The 17,385-nt window shown below is 46.5% G+C and overlaps 1 protein-coding gene across 3 annotated transcripts in view; it reads right to left on the bottom strand.

The window, feature by feature from the left end:
• Positions 1 to 17,385, bottom strand: part of PLPP4 (phospholipid phosphatase 4) — a 149,154-nt gene that overhangs the window by 107,151 nt on the left and 24,618 nt on the right. The window contains exons 1-2 of one of the 3 annotated variants that reach the window (XM_077126225.1): positions 10,329 to 10,630; positions 4,176 to 4,284 (exon numbers count right to left, since the gene is read on the bottom strand). In XM_077126225.1, the coding sequence (XP_076982340.1) occupies positions 4,176 to 4,181 (6 nt within the window). In that variant the 5' untranslated portion in view covers positions 4,182 to 4,284; positions 10,329 to 10,630. Of the gene's footprint in view, positions 1 to 4,175; positions 4,285 to 9,408; positions 9,645 to 10,328; positions 10,631 to 17,385 lie in introns of those variants that run through there. The other 2 variants (XM_077126224.1, XM_077126222.1) reach the window with 2 other exon arrangements.

Genomic DNA, 17,385 nt, shown 5'->3' with positions numbered 1-17,385 from the left:
CCACCCTCCTCAGGCATCAGGGTAGCAGGCAGATTCTAGACTCCACTCTAGTCAAATACTGGGGTGGTGGACAGCCTCTCCACAATCCCCCAGGAATCTAAGAGCCTTGTGGTGATAACAACATGGTGGAGGGACCACCCTTTCCAAGTTCCAGTGCATACTCACCCTTGCCACATACAAGGTGGGTTTTTTCACTTAGCCCAAAAAATGTCTTCAGTCCAGACCTCAGCTTCCATGGTTCTGCCTCTGAAGTAACTTACCTTTCAATCTGTCCCGTTTTGGTCCCTCTTAGTCTAGGATGGCAGGCTGGCAGTTGTTCCATTCATTCAGATCTTGCAAAAAAAGTTGTCTGTTTTGCATATAGTACACAGGGGTCCAAACCATCAGCAGGACTTTCCACAAATCCCTTCTGGAAAAACTGCATTTCCAATCCCAAAATGGCTGGCTGCTTCCAAGTACAGTTAAATTCTCACATGGAGCACTGTTCTCTTGGGACTTAATTTCCAGAAGCTCCGCATTTTCCAAACCATGAATTTCTGTTTTCTTTGTGCCTAGGAGTTCAGTTCTCAGTTTATCCCTTTCTTCCCTCGTGTTACTGTAAGCTACAAGGAGAAGCCAGGCCACACAGTCCACATTTAGTTTGGAAATTTTCTTGGCTAAATATCCAAGCTCGTCACTTTGAAATTCTGCCTTCCATCCAAATCAGAACTCAATTTTGCCAAGTTCCCTGCCACTTAAAAAAAGGGTTGCCTTTCTTCTAATTTGCAATTACACATTCATCATTTCTGCCATAAGCCACATCAGAAGTATCTTCAGCATCCATATTTCTACCAAAAGTTTCTCCAAAGCCATCTAGGCCTTTTTTTTAAATCAAGCTCCTTACAATTTTTCCCACCTCTCTATATTTCCCAATTGTAAAGCCTGTTTAACACTTTGATATCTGCAGTAGCAGCATTCCACTCTACCAGTACCAAAATCTGTTCTAGTTTGCTAAGCTGCTCAAAGTAGATACCATGAAATGGGTTGGTTTTAGCAATGAGAACTTATTAACTTACAAACTTACAGGTCTGAGACTGTGAACATGTCCAAATCAAGGTATCATCAACAATACCTTCTTCCTGAAGACCAGCTGCCAGAGAGCCTGGACTCCTCTGTCACATGGCACGATTAAAGACAGCATCTGCTGGTGTCTCCCTTCTCTTCCAGGTTTAGTTGCTTTCAGCTTCTTGGTTCTATGACTTTCTATCTCTTTATCTGAATTTCATCCTCTTATAAAGAACTCCAGTAAGAGGACTAAGACCCTGAATAAGGTGGGTCACATCTTGAGTTAAGACCCTACTCATCAAAAAATCCTACTTACAATGGGTTCACACCCACAGGAATGGATTGAAAATATACTTTTCTGGGGTACATACAGCTTCAAACCACCATACACCTCCAGGAGACCTCAGGGTCCCTGAGGCACACCCCAAGTCTGACTTGACTTCTTGTCCTCTAGACTCCATGACATTCCCTTACAGTAGGCTCTCGAGGCAACAACAAAGAATATGTGAAAACACAATCAATTTCGATTGAGCTTCCAACAACCAAAACTGGTTTTTGTTATGATGCTCTGATATACCCAAAGCACTCAGAAGGACCCATGACTTCTTTTGAATAAGGAAACATCCTTCCACGAGGCATCTGACAGCTTGAAAATAGCCAGGAAATTTTAAGTCAAGATTCAGTAAGTACGACAAGAATTTTTGACCCATTTCTGATCATCAGGAAGACAGAGCCATCAAGGAAAACAAACTCTCAGAATCAAACTTCCATGTTGGCCACAACACAGTCACCTGAGCTAAAGGCGCCACAGATGTATAAAACTCAAGTTATCAGGCTCTGTGGCGACATAAACACTTACTCAGCACTTAATTCAATCCCCTAACCATCATCATTACTAATCTTATAATGACTGGCTCCTCTAAAACACACAAACATCCGTGCACACAAAAGTCACAGATACAGGCACACACACATAAACACAGATGCAAACACACACACACACACCTGCCAGTGGGACATATTACCCACAGAGGAGCATATGGGATAATAACAACAGCCCTTAAAAAACACCTTGGTTAGAAAGCTAGCTTTTAGATTAAAATATTTCAGCCCAACGTAAAAGAGACCTCCAAGGTCTTGTTCATGAATTAAATAATGAAATTTGAGTCTTTAAAGGAAATCAAGCTATTTTAAATATCAGTGAAAATATATGTTCTTTTAATGGCAAATTCTTCTCAAGGCATCTAAAGTTCCAAAGGATCAAAAGCAGAGAAATAATATGTTCTATTGGAAGTCTTAATAAAACCCAGGAGAATACATCTAATTTATGTGCCGACAAAATATTTTTCATCTTGATGTTACAAGTATTGTAACTGCACCCACTATCTTCCTTATGATATTCCAAATCATACTAAAACTTGTGATCAAAGAAGCAAAATTCATCAACTACTATCAACAAAATAAAAGGTTGAACTTATTTTCATTAGGAGATTAGATGGTATGAATCAGTATTTGTGACTGAAAACGCTTCTATTCTCTGAGAATCAAAACACTGAATAATTCCTTTGCAGCCTCCTTCCCACTGCTGCCAACATGCAATGGGCTCCATCTTATTTACGTCCATAGCCAGAATATCTGTGGCATTTGTTTCCAGACTTCAAAAAAGGCATTATTCCTAAATCGAGGACTCAGCCACAAATTCCTCACAATATCCCATGTGCACATTTATCTCCAAATTGTGTCTTACAGCACATGAACTGTGAAGTCCTTAATGAATGGAGGTTAGTGACAAATAGAAGCTTCCCCTGGTTCAAGTCTTTAGGGTAAACTGGTAAGACAAACACTGACTTGCCTTATTTCTGGATTTACAGATGATCTAAGTGACACCAAAAAATGGAAAGAGTTGGATTTTAGTACTCACGTGTTAAGTAATGCTCTCCTTACAACCACTCTCATGTTTTCAACTTCCCTGATATTTACAAAAATCCAGTTTTTTCTCTTGCAGAAAGGTGATTATTAAAATGCGATCAAAACGATATGTTAATATTCACATGACGTTCTGGGCATTTCAGGGAGTTGGTAGACTTGTAGGTCTTTCTGATGAGCATTCACTAACAAGATCTCGTCCTATAAAACCAGAGGGGTTTCTTTCAAAACTCTCGTGTGCCCTATGAAATCTTCTGGAACAGTCACTTCAGTCCCCATCGGCATAAGACACAATGGCCCATAAACAAGAATAACCTTCAAACTATGATGCTGCTCATCCAAAAGCTACATTATTCTGTAACAAGGGAGAGCTTAACTATTTCTTCTGCTATGGAAAGGTCTGATGGCAATTCTCCAGGAGACAATTAGCCCCAGTGAGCAGTCCTTGACACACTGATCTAACCGACAGCATGGCCTCATGGTCAGGAGCACAGGCTCTGAGCCAGCTGCTTCGATTTGCTTCCTTGCTCTGTCATTTACTAGCTGTGTGGCTTTAGGCAAGCTCCTTTGTCTCTCTGAGATGCAGGTCTGCACCTGCAAAACATGGACAATAATTACATCTCTCAGGGATATTGGACAAGACGCAATGAGATGATCCTCCTCAACTCTCAGCCAAGTGTCTGGCACTCAGGAAATGAAATGTTGCATTTGTCATGCAGCTGGGGGAGAAGGTAAAAATAATCTCCATACATGCACGAGCTACTTGGCTGCTGTCCATTTACTCTAGAAGCAGAGAAGCACAAGACACTGTCCAGAGAAGTCACAGGCTGGTCTCTGCAAGTGGTAGAGCCAGAAATTTCTTAGTTTGGTGAAATCCAGGCTTATTCTAGAAAGAAAGGGGTCAGGAAGATCCGGGCACTGCTTATAGTTTACTTTCCCTTTCCTGTCAACTATTTGGAGACAACTCAGCACAACCCGGGAGCTCAGGTAAGCAGTTTCTCTTATCCAATTGGATAAGTACTATTTTTCCTATGACCAAGCAGCTCCCCTCACGATTTGGAAAAGAATTTTAATTTTATGAGCTACTCACTTTCTCTTTTGGGCTGCCCACCGACTTTAGCAGGGCTTAGAAAAGCAGAGATGAGAGTGCATTTGGTTCATACTTGGGAGAGTGATCAAATCAACCATGAAATCATGGTACTTACAAACATGAGACGGGTGGGTATGTTGTCTGATTGCACCAAAGGATTTTTGTAGAGCCAGATCTCTTCCGGCTGGATGACTCTCTGGAATGGATCCAAAAACTCGGTAAAACTGAAACAAAACAAAGAAAGATGCATGAGGGCAGAGCGCTCAGGCATGCTGGTAGATCCCAAGAAGGCTCCCTTCTGTAAAGGCTGCCCCTGCTGATGGCTCTCAGCCCTTTTCAAACTGGAAAAAGATCACAAGAGTGATCAAGACTTCATACTCTTCTCTCTCTCTCTGTCAGCAAGATTCCCTACCTGGATACCAGGAATAGCTGTGAAATTGACATACAGAGCAAGAAGCTATGAACTGCTGGGACCCAAAGTGAACTGGCAGTTGCAGTGCAGAATTGTGGCTCAGAACGGGGCAAGGCCAGGCCAGCAGCAGGACCTATGAGATCAAAATCTGCTTGAGATGGAACAAGGCAGAGGGAGCATGGCACCACCGGGGAACGAGCTGGCCCCCACGCCACTCTGCTGACACATGCCACCACCACCACTAGAGAAAAGAGTGAGAATGGAAAGGTTCCCATAGAAGTCTGGGACAAGAGGGAAAGGCAGAGAAGATTAAAGTTGATGGGAAGGGGAAAAGGGAAATAAGAAAATCATTTCTCAGGGTATATTCTGGGGCTGCTGCCAAGAAGTCAGGCAGCTTTAAGCACTCCACCTCCTCACCTGTTCATGCTCCTGTCCCACTCACAATCTCAAAACCCAATGCATTCAGACTACCCAACTTACTTCCTCACTGGTTGAGAATGAAGAAGGGGCAAGGTGTTTGGAAGGAAAGGCAGAGACTGTACAGCCTGCAGTTTATTCTTTCAGATCTCAGCCATCAGGCCACCAACCAGCCGTCCAGCCCAATCTTTACCCAATGAACTCAGTTCAGAGTGGTTTGAGATATGGCTGGAACAAGTGACATGGGCTGTATCATTGAGCACTTTGAGTGCCAAGCTAAGGAATTTGAATGTTGAGCCAAGTCAGGATTAGGTAGAGAAGTGTAGGATGGGATTTCCAATTCAAAATGGTGGCTCTGGCAGAGGCAAAGATGGGGTAATGGAGTGGAGAAGGGATGCCAGGAGATGGGGTTGTGGCAGGAGATGCCAGCAGAGTGGAGCAGAGAAGGGCAGGAGGGACACCAATCAGGATGGAAGAACATGTGGGTGAGAAGATGGGAGTGGCCTAAGCTGGCCCAAGGCTCTGGCCTGGACTTCCAAGGTGGTGCCATCAGCCAAGATGTGGAGCACGGAGGAGGAGGAGGAGGTAGGCTGTGCTCTCTTCTAAGAAATCATCTAGCAAGACTGATGGTCCCGGTTTGCCCAGGACTTTTTCTCAGATATAGACAACAGTGCAAGTCACAAAACCCGGAAGACCCCTCAGCCTCAAGCCAACCATGGTGGCTGGTCACCCTAAAGTCATCCCAGCGCCTGGACAGAGTCGGGAGTCTCAGCCTTGGTTTCTACCCTAGATTTTATAAGACTGTGATCTGGTTGCAGGTCCAGCTACACTGTGAGGGAGGCTGGGGGCTGCCCCAGAGGTCCTCCTGCTTAGAGTCTGCCAGGAAAGCTGGGCCACTATAGGAGCTCTGTAAGTGGGGCAGAACCTAACGTCCACCTGGGACTTCAGACAACTGCTACAGGAAAACTCCTCAATTTGATCAGTCTTACCCCAGCCCCACCATACGTCTAAAAGAGACCTAAAATTCAACCTGGATGTACATTTTCACCTCCTTCTCTCTCCCACCCCCACCTCTCTCTCTCTCTCACACACACCTCTAACTATGAGGCTTTAAGTCCTAAAAACCTATGCCTATGCATTTACATAATTTCTAAAGGAAAGTGGTGCCCATGGTTGTTTTGAGCAACACTGTACCCCCAGCACCTCTGCCTGGCACGTGGCAGTCTCTCAGTAAATATTAGCTGGGTGAAAGAAGGAACACAGCGGTGAGCTCAGCACCGAGCCCAGCCAACTCCTCCCCAGCCCTGACCTGGAACATGGCTGCTAGAGAATCTTACCATAAATACACTGACATCCCTTCATCGGCTTGGAAGGAACTTCTGCTAACTACCATCCACATTTCCTCCACAGCGAGGCACGGAGGCGTGAACCCTTCATTCTGCCCCTAGCGCTTCCATAAAGCCGCCCTGCACCCTGGAACGAGCCATCCCCTTCCCTACAGGTCTCCATGTCCTCTCCCAGAACGTGGAGACGGGACTAAGTCAGAGGCTTCAAATGGAAGCTCAATTACTGACCCAGCCTCCGACTCACATGGTGTCACTTCCAGCATATTCTATTGGTTCCAAGTGAGTTATAGGTCAGCCTAGATTCAAGGAAGGGGGATGGCACTCGACCTCTCGCTAGGGTCGGTGTGGAGGTAGGGATCAAGGAGGTGGCAAGTCCCATTACAGAGGAAAGTATGCGTGATGAGAGAGATGGCCGCAGTCCTCTTGGGAAATGCCAGGGACCACACGTAGGGGGATGCTCACCGCCACCACCTCCCTCTCAGGGACCTCAGAAGCTGGGTCCCAAGCTCTTCCCCACACAGCCTACCCCAAGGCTGGGGAAATGTGCACACCTCTGCTCGCCTTCCTTCTTTGCCTCCCGGACTAAAGTCCCTTCAAAGTCTGATGCACCCATTCTTCTCTGTACAGCCCGCACCCACGGCCATCTCAAGCAGCTGCAGCCAGAGCGCTTCTATCAAGCACATTATATCCTCTGGGAGCAGCAGTACCAAGAACAACTGAAGCCCCTCCCCCAGCCATACTCCAGCTATAGGCATTGACCTCAAAGAAATCAGACCAGACAGCATGGCAGCTGCTCAGAGAACCTGGATCTTAACAAAGCAATAGGGGCAATGGCTGGTGTGAAGCAGAATGGAAAGCTCTGGAGACATTAAAATGGTGTTCCGAAGAGAAGATCTGCCCAGGCCTGGAAAGAGCTTCCCCTGAGCTTGTTGGAAGTGCCTTGGAAACCCAAATTCACTTTGCATGCCACCTAAAATCATCAGGAGCCATCACTAGTGTCAGAAGAGGAGACAGAAAAAAGTTAAAAAAAGCAAAATGCAAAAGCACAGTACTGTGGGGTCATCGGTGAAAACAGCCCCTGCAAACATCAGCACATTCCAACCAGTATCTTGACCAAAGTCCTTAAACTTTCAAGAAAAGGTTCAATAAAGTGGAGCAACTCTCTGACCACTAGGACGTATGTAAATAGTTTAACGTACTTTTATTTCCATTAAAAATGGTGCAGAAGAAGTGTTTGATGCCTAAAAGGCTGTGACAGATTCGCCAACACTGAGTGCCACAGACTCTGGGGCCGGCGATCAAACCTGTCCTCGCTGTACGTGAGGCCATCTCTGCAGACCCTCCACCAGGAAAAGGAGCAGTGAGAGCACCTAGATGATGCAGAGCTCTGAGAACTCGATGATCAGGATAACTGCCCCAGCTCTTCACTTCATATCACAAAATGCTTAACTGTGGCACAGTCTCTTAAAACATCATCAGGCCTGATGGCCAAAAATAAGCAGACAGGAAATTTCTCTTTCTCTGTGTGAAAGAGAGGCATGGAAAGCTAACAGATCAGAACGTGTCATTTATTCATCATGTCAAAGAAAAAAATGTTATTTAATGAGATTGCACAGGTACGAAAGTAACCTCTTTCTCCTTGTTATCAATAAACTCCTTCAGCAGCCAGTGCCAGTCTAACTTTAAAATAACTGACTTCTGTCCCTATTACGTGCATTCACTAAATGTTAACTTTTGTCAGCACCACTCTTTCGCTGGATCGAGAGGCAAAACTAAAAATAAAATGTCTAGACTGTGCAAGGCAAGTATTTCTATGTGACTACCATAGAGTTACTTACTCGAGTAAATGCCTAATTTTCTTTTGTGAAAATTATAAACTGTCCAAAGTCAGGTAGGTTGCTATTTGATTCTGATCTAAGACATGCTGCTTCTCTTTCTTTCCTATTTGCACTGGATAATTACCTTATTTGGAAAGGAACACTATAAAAATGCAAAGATGTTACTATATCTTTATGCCAAGTAATTCTATTTTTAATTCACATACAGTATATATGTTTATATCCTCCTTAGACTGGTTTTTATCTACACATCTCATACACACAAACACACACACATACATACACACACGCACACCAAGCCAATTGGTAACAGGCCTTTCCCAAGATGGTAGCACTTCAGGGGGCCTTAAAATTACATAATAGGCCCTCTATCCTTTTCCCCAACTAACACATGATTATACTGAGATATAAACTTGATCCAACCATTAGACTTGGTTCAGATCCCTGCTTTGACTTTTGCCAGCTGGGTGACTGGAGAAAAGTCACTTAACCTCTCTGAATTATAGGTCAGCCTAGAATCAAGGAGTAAAATTTAAATGAAAGAATCCCTGTGGAGTGCCTAGCAGGGCACGGACAGCAGCTAGTATTTGGAGAGACTTGGTTCAGATCCCTGCTTTGGCCTCTGCCAGCTGGGTGACTGGAGAAAGGTCATTTAACCTCTCTGAGACTTCATTTCCTCACCCACAAGGTGGCTGTCCCCTCCAGAGCTGCTGAGAGCACTAGCAGTAAAAACAGTAGGACTGAACCCAATGCCTGGGGCATTGTATGCCTCAAATGTGGTGAATATGAACATTAGTGATGCTGATGGCAAAATGCCTGGGGCTGAGAAGGATTCCCAGTGCTCCCACACCCACCCGGGAGCAGTGTGACGGGGGGGTCGGGGAGAAGGGGACGTGTGGGATCAGACAGAAGCATGCCAACAACTGCCACCTGTCATGAGTGACCCAGAAAGTCACTCTCAAACCCTGCGACCTGAAAAACGAGACACATGATAAAGAAACTTCCTGGGCAAGAGCCCCAAGTAAAGCACGATTCTTCATGGCACTACAGACTTTTCCTCTCTAGCGGGTCTCTTCTCTGCAAGAAAGAAAGTGGTAATGATGGGCAGTGGATGTGGCCAGCTGAACAAGCAGGCCGCTCCACTTCTTGGCAGGGAGGAGGCAAACTGGATTTCTCATTAGTCCTGGGAGCAGGGGATGGGATGAGGCTGAGACAACATATGGAAGAGTTATGTCTGTGAGCCAGTGAACCAGCAACCTGTCTTAGTCGGCCTTCTACTGATCCCACGTGGCCGGCTGCCCCTGAAGACCAAAGTATGAATTACAATAATCATACCCAGTGACCCTGGCCGGAGCCGTCTTACACTCGGCTCAGTCCTTTGTAGCATCACTTCCATTGATCCTCGTTAAGAACCCTTCGACATACAAATGATTGTGATTCCCATTTTAGATGGTAGCACTGAGGCTACATCTTAGGGTGTCTTAGTCTAAGACCATTTACAGCTCTATATGCCAGAATGCCTACGGTATCATGTGTCTCTATCACATGTAATGGAATTTTAAGGAGGTCACAGCAAGGGAATTTTAAGAAGGTCACAAAATTCTTCCTTTCATACACACACACCCCACCAGCTCCACGTGCAATCATTCTAATAAGAGACAAAGTTTTTCCACAATTGGAGATAAAGCCCTACTCTTGGGAGATGCAACATGCTAATCTAGATTCTCACTCACTGTGAACAGCCGTGGCCAGATTCTTGCAGACAACAAGGCTTGACATTTGTTGGGAAGGATGGAAGGAAGGAAAGGAAGAGTGAGCTGGGAGGGAGGTGGAGAGTGAAATGAGGACCCCACCAGCCTGGTGCCAAGAAGCTGCTCCCACAAACCTCCTCCTATCTGACCTTCTGAGCAGCAGCTTCCCTTCGGCTGACAATGTAATCAAACACCCCAGCCCCTTACTTGGATGGGGAGGGCTCCACTCAGGGCAGCCCTAGACCAAATAGGGCAAAACTTCTGGCATCATCATTCTCTTTGGGATGGTCCTTCCGGTTCTCAGATAGGTCTCAGAGCAGGTGAAGAGACTGAGGTTAGTGAGTGTTAGTGCCTCCCCAGGGCAGACCCAGGATTCACATCCTTGTCCCCTCACTTCAAATCTCACACCCTTTTCAAACAGCTTGGGCTGGATTTCCAACTTGCCCCTCAACTGCTGCGTGACAAGGCAAGGTTCTTCACCTCTCTGGGTCTTGGTTTTCTCACCTGTAAGATGAGGCTGGCGACAGCTCCTACTCAGAGAGTTGGCCTGAGTATGAAATGTAGGAAATGCTCAGCGATGAGTGTCCTGTAGTGGCTGTTCTCCTCCACGGCCCTGCCCTCCTGAGCACACCGGGGCAGGGTGGAAGGTGAGGCCGGACTGGGTGGGAAGGTGTGGGCCACACCTGGAGATGCTACCAACCTACCCAGCACTGAGGACAAGGAAAGCACCGAGACTGCCCCCCAGAGGAGCAGGTACAGGCTTCCATGGGGGACACAAAGCTATCCCCAACTCACCCTATCCACCTGCCCAGTGCAACCCCTCTTCAGCTTTTACAAATCTGCTGCTGATCTGTACTCCCTTTCTGAAATCACTGATACTGGAAAATAGGCCCTCCTGTGGCCCCTGGAGCCACACCACCTGGACTACGCAGCAGCACCCCACGAAGTATTCTGGCCAAACGCGTTTACCTTGAATCTAATCAAGTCTTGGGATCCAACTTCCAGGTAACAGGAAAGACCAGGCAGAGAAATGACGCACAATCACAAGGAAATAGCCAGACAAGTCCAGGAGTAAAGCTGGAGGGACTGCTCCAGGTTCTAAGAGTCTGAAGGGACTGAGCAACTGAATGCATCGTATGTGCTCTAGCTGGCTTCTGGATCAAAAATTAAAGAAATGAAAAGTATTAAATTAAAAGAAATGCTTTGAGGACAACTGGGGGAATCTGAGGGTTGGATAAGAAACTGGATTTTAGGTAACACTAAATGTGGGAGACTGAATCCCGTACCCCAGCGAAACACATGTTATCTTAAACCGTATCTCGGTGGGTGTGCACTCCCTGTAGGCCTTGGAAGAAGATACGACATAGTTAACATGTGGTCAGCTGATTGAGGGAGTCTTAATCCACTTTACTGGAGGCCTTATACAGAGAAGGAACTAAGAAGCCACATGTCAGAGAAGATCACCCAGAAAGAAGCAGAGGTCAACCTGTGATGGATGCAGAGATGTCAGCCAATGAGCCCCAAGGACAATAGCAGACCAGTACCAGAAGCCTACAGCTTTCGGAGAGAAAGCACAGCCTCGCAGACACCTTGATTTGGGGCTTTTAGTCTCTAAAACCGTGAGCTTCTAAAGGTTTGTTGTTTCCACCTGCCCACTGCGTGGCGGTTATCGCAGCAGCCTGGCAGACCAAGGCACCAAGAAGCTAGGATCAAGTTTCTTTAGTGCGGTACTGACATGGGTATGTCCAGGAATGCCTCATGAGCTAGGAGAAGCAGCTGAAGCATTTAGGAGGTGGAATATCATGATACGTCAGCAATTTACTTTCAAATAGTTCAGAAAAAATACATACACAAATACAGAGATAAAGCAAATATGACCAAATGTTAATTGCTAAATCTAAGTAGGAGCATAGGGTGATCCTTTTATTCTTTCAACTTTTCTGTATATTTGAAATTCTTCAGGGTGAAATCTTGAGACTGGAATCTCAAACGTGGGAGGAAAGAGCACACAGGACAGTTTGAAGTAAAATGCAATGAAGATAGTGGCTCAGTGTTAGAGTGTTAGAGAGGATTGTCATGCTGGAGACCCTGGTTCGATTCCTGGAGCCTGCACATGCCAAAAAAAAAGAAAAAAAAAAATCAGAGACCCAGGATGGTGGGGCTGGGCTTGACCTAGGACAGCTGGAGACATCCTGTGCTGGCATCTGTGGCACTACCCCCAGCAGGTGACCCCCCCAATTCAGGGTCAAGGGGGGGCTGCCTCTTGGTACCACAGGGCTCTACAGCCTGGATCGAGGTGGTCACTTGGAAGGCTCCGAAGCAGAGGATCATGAATAAGCAGGACACCATCACGGCTACACAAAGGAGCACGAGGCAGCATGGAAGGAGCAGAGCAGACCACGATGGCAGGGATTCACGTCTGCCAGTGATCAGCACTGTCTCCCCAGCAACCAGAACAGTGCCTGGCATGCAGTAGGTGCACAATAAATACGGCTGAATGAAAGGCTGAGCAAACAAGCCCATGGCAGTTGTGTTAATAAAGATGCAGTCCTCTGCCCCATGGAACCTTAAATCAGAAGCAAATCAGAAGCTTCTGATTTAAGCTGGCAGCCCTTGGACTGAATGCAGCCTGATGCTGTGTTTGGATTAAGCTGCTCAGTGTTTTTTTAAAAATGTGTAATTCACGGCCAGTGTTTACAAACCAGAAGCTCTTACATCCAAATCTGAATTTCTGGCTTCTGTTGAAGAATTTGGTCTGGGCACCTTGGGCTTGCCTTCTTCAAGGGCAACATCAGCGCGGGAGCTGGAAATCAGCTGCTCCCTTTGGACAGACACACACTCACCCATGGTCCTCCCTGCTCAGTCCGCAGCACCCACTTCTTTTGTGTGCATGCGCCCCTCCCCCAATCTGGGCTGTGCAGTGGGACATTTGTGCTCCTTTCTTCACAGCTGCTTCAGACAGGCTGCTGGTGGGCCTGGGGGTGGGGGGCATTTAGCAGAACCCCTAGGACCCACTCTTTGAAGTCCACTCCTCCTGTGGACAAGTGCCTCCTTCTCTTCCTAGAGGCCTCGGCCTCTGCTGGGTGTTCATTTGCTGGCTAGTCATCACCACACACCCCTGAAAAGTCAATTTGCAGACTGTGCCTGCTTCCTCGCCTGTCCCCAGTGACGGAAAACCCCAGCTCCACAGCACTCAGTGAGCAGCGGGTTTGCTGCATCACAGACTTCCAGAACAGCTCCTGTTTCTGCGTCTCTCGGATGTCTTCTCCAGAGGGATGGGGAGGGAGGGTCAGCTAGGCACTCTTGGGGGGCTTCCTACCTGCGAGGAAGCTGCTAGGCACTTACCACTCCTCAGCTCAATCGCATCTCACAACTGAAAAGTAGGCACTGCATCCCCATTTTCCAGAGAGAGAAACTGAGGCCCAGAGAGATTTCCTGACCTGCCCAAGTCTACTCAGCTAACAAGCAGCACAACAGGAACTCAAACCCAGATTTTCTGACCCTAATCCTGGGCTATTTCCACTGCCCCCATTGTTGCAAACGCGGGGTAAGAAGACCTGGAGGTGGGAGTGGGGGCAACGGGTAGCTGAAGACAACAACGTAACACATGGTGGCGGGGGCGGGCATCTCAGGGCAGACCCTGTGGTACAGAGGATGCAGGATGCTATTTGTTAATAGCAAGTTGGATTTGGAATGTAAAGATCTAACCAGCCCTGACTCAACTTAACTTTGGGAAAGCCACTCACTTTTCAGTGTTGTTACTTTCTCTCTAAAATGGAAATTCAGCCGTACAGCAAGGTTGTAAAATTAAAAGCACAGATTATGAAATCTGCCTCCTTGGGTTTGAACTTGATCAAGCCACTCTACTTCTGCCTGCCTCAGTTCCCTAACTGTAAAAGGAGTATTAAAGGAGATATGATAGTAAGCAGGGTCGATGAAAGTGAGCTTTAATTCATCATTCATTCAGCAAGCACTGACATCCCACTCAACTGGCAGAACTTCTCTAAGGTTCAGGTAAGATCATAAACATGAAAATCCTTGATAAACTATGACTTAAAAGGGGCTGGTGTTGGTCCTGGGCTCTTGGGACTCTGCCCTACTATTCTTCAACTCTGCTCCCTGCTCTTTCTCTTTCTCAGCTCCTCTTTCCTTTCTCCAGGCCCTTCATGGGTAACTGAGGCCCCATTAGGCCATCTTGGGAATTGGGCTCTTCTCCAGTGGGGACCCCTTCTGCCCCCAGGACTCCACCAGCCCCTGACTTCTGGGGCCTTTCCAAATCACCCATCCATGAGTTCTTACACTGCCTCTGGTCTTGGGTCTCCAGATGCCTCTGGGTTGACCTTTGTGGGTTCTTGTCGACACCGGAAACAGTAGGAAGGAGGTGCCAACACTGGGAGCCAGGATGCCTGTGTTAATTCTTGGCTTAGCTTCTAAATCAGCTCCATGGCTTTGGGTAAGTCATTTAATCCTTCTCAGTTCCTCATTTTTCCTCATTAAGGAACTGGACAGGATGATCCAGAATTTCCCCCATCTCACCTCCCAGTGGAGAATCTAACAGTTAAGGAACACGTCCACAGTTCAGGCACTGAATGATACCCTTACACTTTATTTCACTCAGACTTGACCACAACCCTGAGAGGCTATTTTGCTGATTAAGAAACTGAGTTTAAAGGTCAAGTACTGCTGGCAAAATGGGCTTATAATGTGCTGCTAAATAAATCAACTGCTGTTCTCTGCCTTAAATGATTCCCTTTTAACTTTCTGTTTTGTAAACTGCTTCGATGTGTACTGAAACAAATCAGTACCCAGTGCACCTGATATCATTCCCTACCAGAATGACCACATTGTAAGAGGACAAAGGTGCATCAAAATCCCTACATGCCAAATTAGTGGAAGTGTGGATTCTTCTCCACCTGTAAGTGGAATCGCTTTGTTTACAAACATAGCAGTAAAACACCCAGCTCTCTCTGAGATATAGAAAATCAGAGTCAGAAGAGTCACTCTCACCATTCTCCACCTGTCAGCAGACCTGCTGAGCCTGAGAGAAATTCCCCCAGCATCTGCAGCCATTATTGTAGAGTCTTAATTGGCTTTTGAGATTTTGTACGGCGCTGCAAATTTGGATAATCAAGTTTGGGAAAGCGTGTAATCAACCTGATTTATCCACAATTATCTCCCCCTATTATCCTCCTTTTTACCCCATTCTGCAATTACTTGCATGGAAAATTTCTATGTAATGGAGACAGTGAAGGAAAAGGCAGGAGACACCTTCTTAATTCTACTGCCAGTTGGGGAGCTCAGCCCTGGCCAAGGAATCTGGACCCCACCCAGGAGATGACCCCAGGTAGAGTAAAGGCCAAATGCCCAAAGACTTCAACTCCAAAGCTAACTCGCTCCATGCACCCAAAACTCACTTGAAAACTCACAATCAGTCACCCTAAGAGAGAACATGTTCCCTGTCTGGTCAAAGAGTGGAAATTCCTGCCCTAGACCAACTCATGCAGAAGAAGCCAAAAAGCAAGTTGAGAAATGCATCCATCAAGGGCTATTACTGGTGCTGCCACTTGAAACCCCATTCTCCTCCTTACTTCAACAGTTAACTGAAACAGTATTATTTATAACAGCTGGCATTCTGCCACACACAATTCTAGAAATTTTGAAAGCGTTACACATCAAGTTCATAACCACTATGAAATATGTACTGTTATTATCCCCATTTTACAGACAGTCAAACTGAGGTTGAGAAGCCACATGCTATGGTCAGCCAGATCTCAGACCCTGTGTCTGAGCGACTCCAGAGCCCAGGCCCAGGCCCACTAAGTGGTACAGCCTCAGGACAGGAAAGGTGGACACAGATGGGGGAGGCAGAGCGGGTTCAAGTTTCATATCAGAGCTTTAAAAGGCACATGTGGAAAAAAAGCAAGAAAAGTTTAAGACCGAAAGAAAGCCACTCACAGGAGGACTTGGGTGGGGCTGTTCTGATGCAAGGCTGTCGGCAGCACAGGCAAGAACTACCGTGGGAATGACAAATCCACCAGGAGACCCTAGTCTCAACTCTGCCACGAAATGCTGTGTGTCCCTGTGGATGGCACCTGTGCCTCTACATCTGTTCTCTAATTGTAAAATGGGATGGCTGCTGTGCTCCCTAAGTGATACCATTTAACATTTCTTAGAATTTGGAGAGCCTCTGTTTGGGATTAAATCATGCCCCACCCCCACCCCCAAAACCCATGTTCAAATAGTGTTCCTATGAGTGTGAACCCATATACAATAGGACCTTTGAAAATCTTATTAGGATGTGAACGCATTTGTGAATAGGATTTTCAAAGATCCTATTTAGATGAGACAAAATGGAATTAGAGTGCGCCTTAATACACATGGCTGAAGTCCTTCTGAGGAGAGGAACTCTAGATGGAAACACAGACAACTAAGCAAGAAAAGGAGAAGCCATGTGACAGAGGCAGAGATGCAAGCCAAAGAACCCCGAGGGCTACAACAAGCCTGCACCAAAACACTAAAGAGTCTGGGAGAAAGCATGGCCTGTCAAGGCCTTGATTTTGGACTTCTAGCCATCCAAACCATGAGACAATAAATTCCCACTGTTTAAGCCAACCAGCATGCCGTATTTGTCACAGCAGCTCTGGCAAACTAAGGCAGCTTCTAACTTGAGAACAAAGCAGAGCAAGACAGCCCTGAAGCTGTGGGTCTCAACCTTGGCTGCATATTAGACTCACTCAGGGAACTCTGAAAACCATCACTGTCCTCAAACCAACCCAGATCGATTAAATCAGAAACTCTGGGCAGCCAGCTCTCGAGCCACATTACAAAGTGAGTCAGGCAAGAGGCAGCCCGGGAGGTCAACAGAACATGCCTCTTTCTTCTTTCCCCTTTCCTGTTCTTTTTATTTGAATTTTCTTTTTGATATTTTCTTTACCTTATTTATTTCCCTAATGAATAAATCAATAGTGATCCCTATTTTAAAAGGACAAGAAAATCCCCAGGGTCTGGCATAAAAAATATACGTACATGTGTTGAGTTCCATCCATGACCCCTTCTCGTTAGCAGGGACTTCAAAGGTGGCCCAATTAGTTGTGAGCTAAGGCAGTAGGCAGTGCTCCCTCTGCCTGTCTCACTGGGTGCCAAGGATGTTCTAAGTGCTTTACACGCATTAACTCTCTCAGTTCTCATGAGATCCCGAAGACAGGGACATGATTAAGCTCCACAGTGTACAGATGAACAAACTCCTCCAGCCCACCTTTCTCAAAGCCAGAAGGGTCACGTGTCCCTCCTACCAGCTTCTGCTACCAGAGAAGGCCAGTACTACCGATTCTGCACCCTGTCCTCAAATAGTAATGGCTCATTTCTTCCAATTCTGACCTGGACAAAAGGTTCTTCCCAGAAAGTTTCCACATGGACAAGGCTGAAATCTGCAGAAACCCACCCCACATTTCCTGGCTGGAAGCGTTACGCTAGGAGGGCCAAAGGTCAGCACCTGGGGCAGCTCAGCAGGGCTGCAGGTCTCCAGGCCTGGGGTAGAGGAGGGCGGCAGAAGAGTGAGGAG

The sequence above is a fragment of the Tamandua tetradactyla genome, chromosome 13 (genome assembly GCF_023851605.1).
Source record: "Tamandua tetradactyla isolate mTamTet1 chromosome 13, mTamTet1.pri, whole genome shotgun sequence".
Classification (NCBI taxonomy): Eukaryota; Metazoa; Chordata; class Mammalia; order Pilosa; family Myrmecophagidae; genus Tamandua; species Tamandua tetradactyla.
The sequence above is the reverse complement of the archived record's forward strand: the minus strand, read 5'-3'. Positions and strand labels throughout refer to the sequence as shown.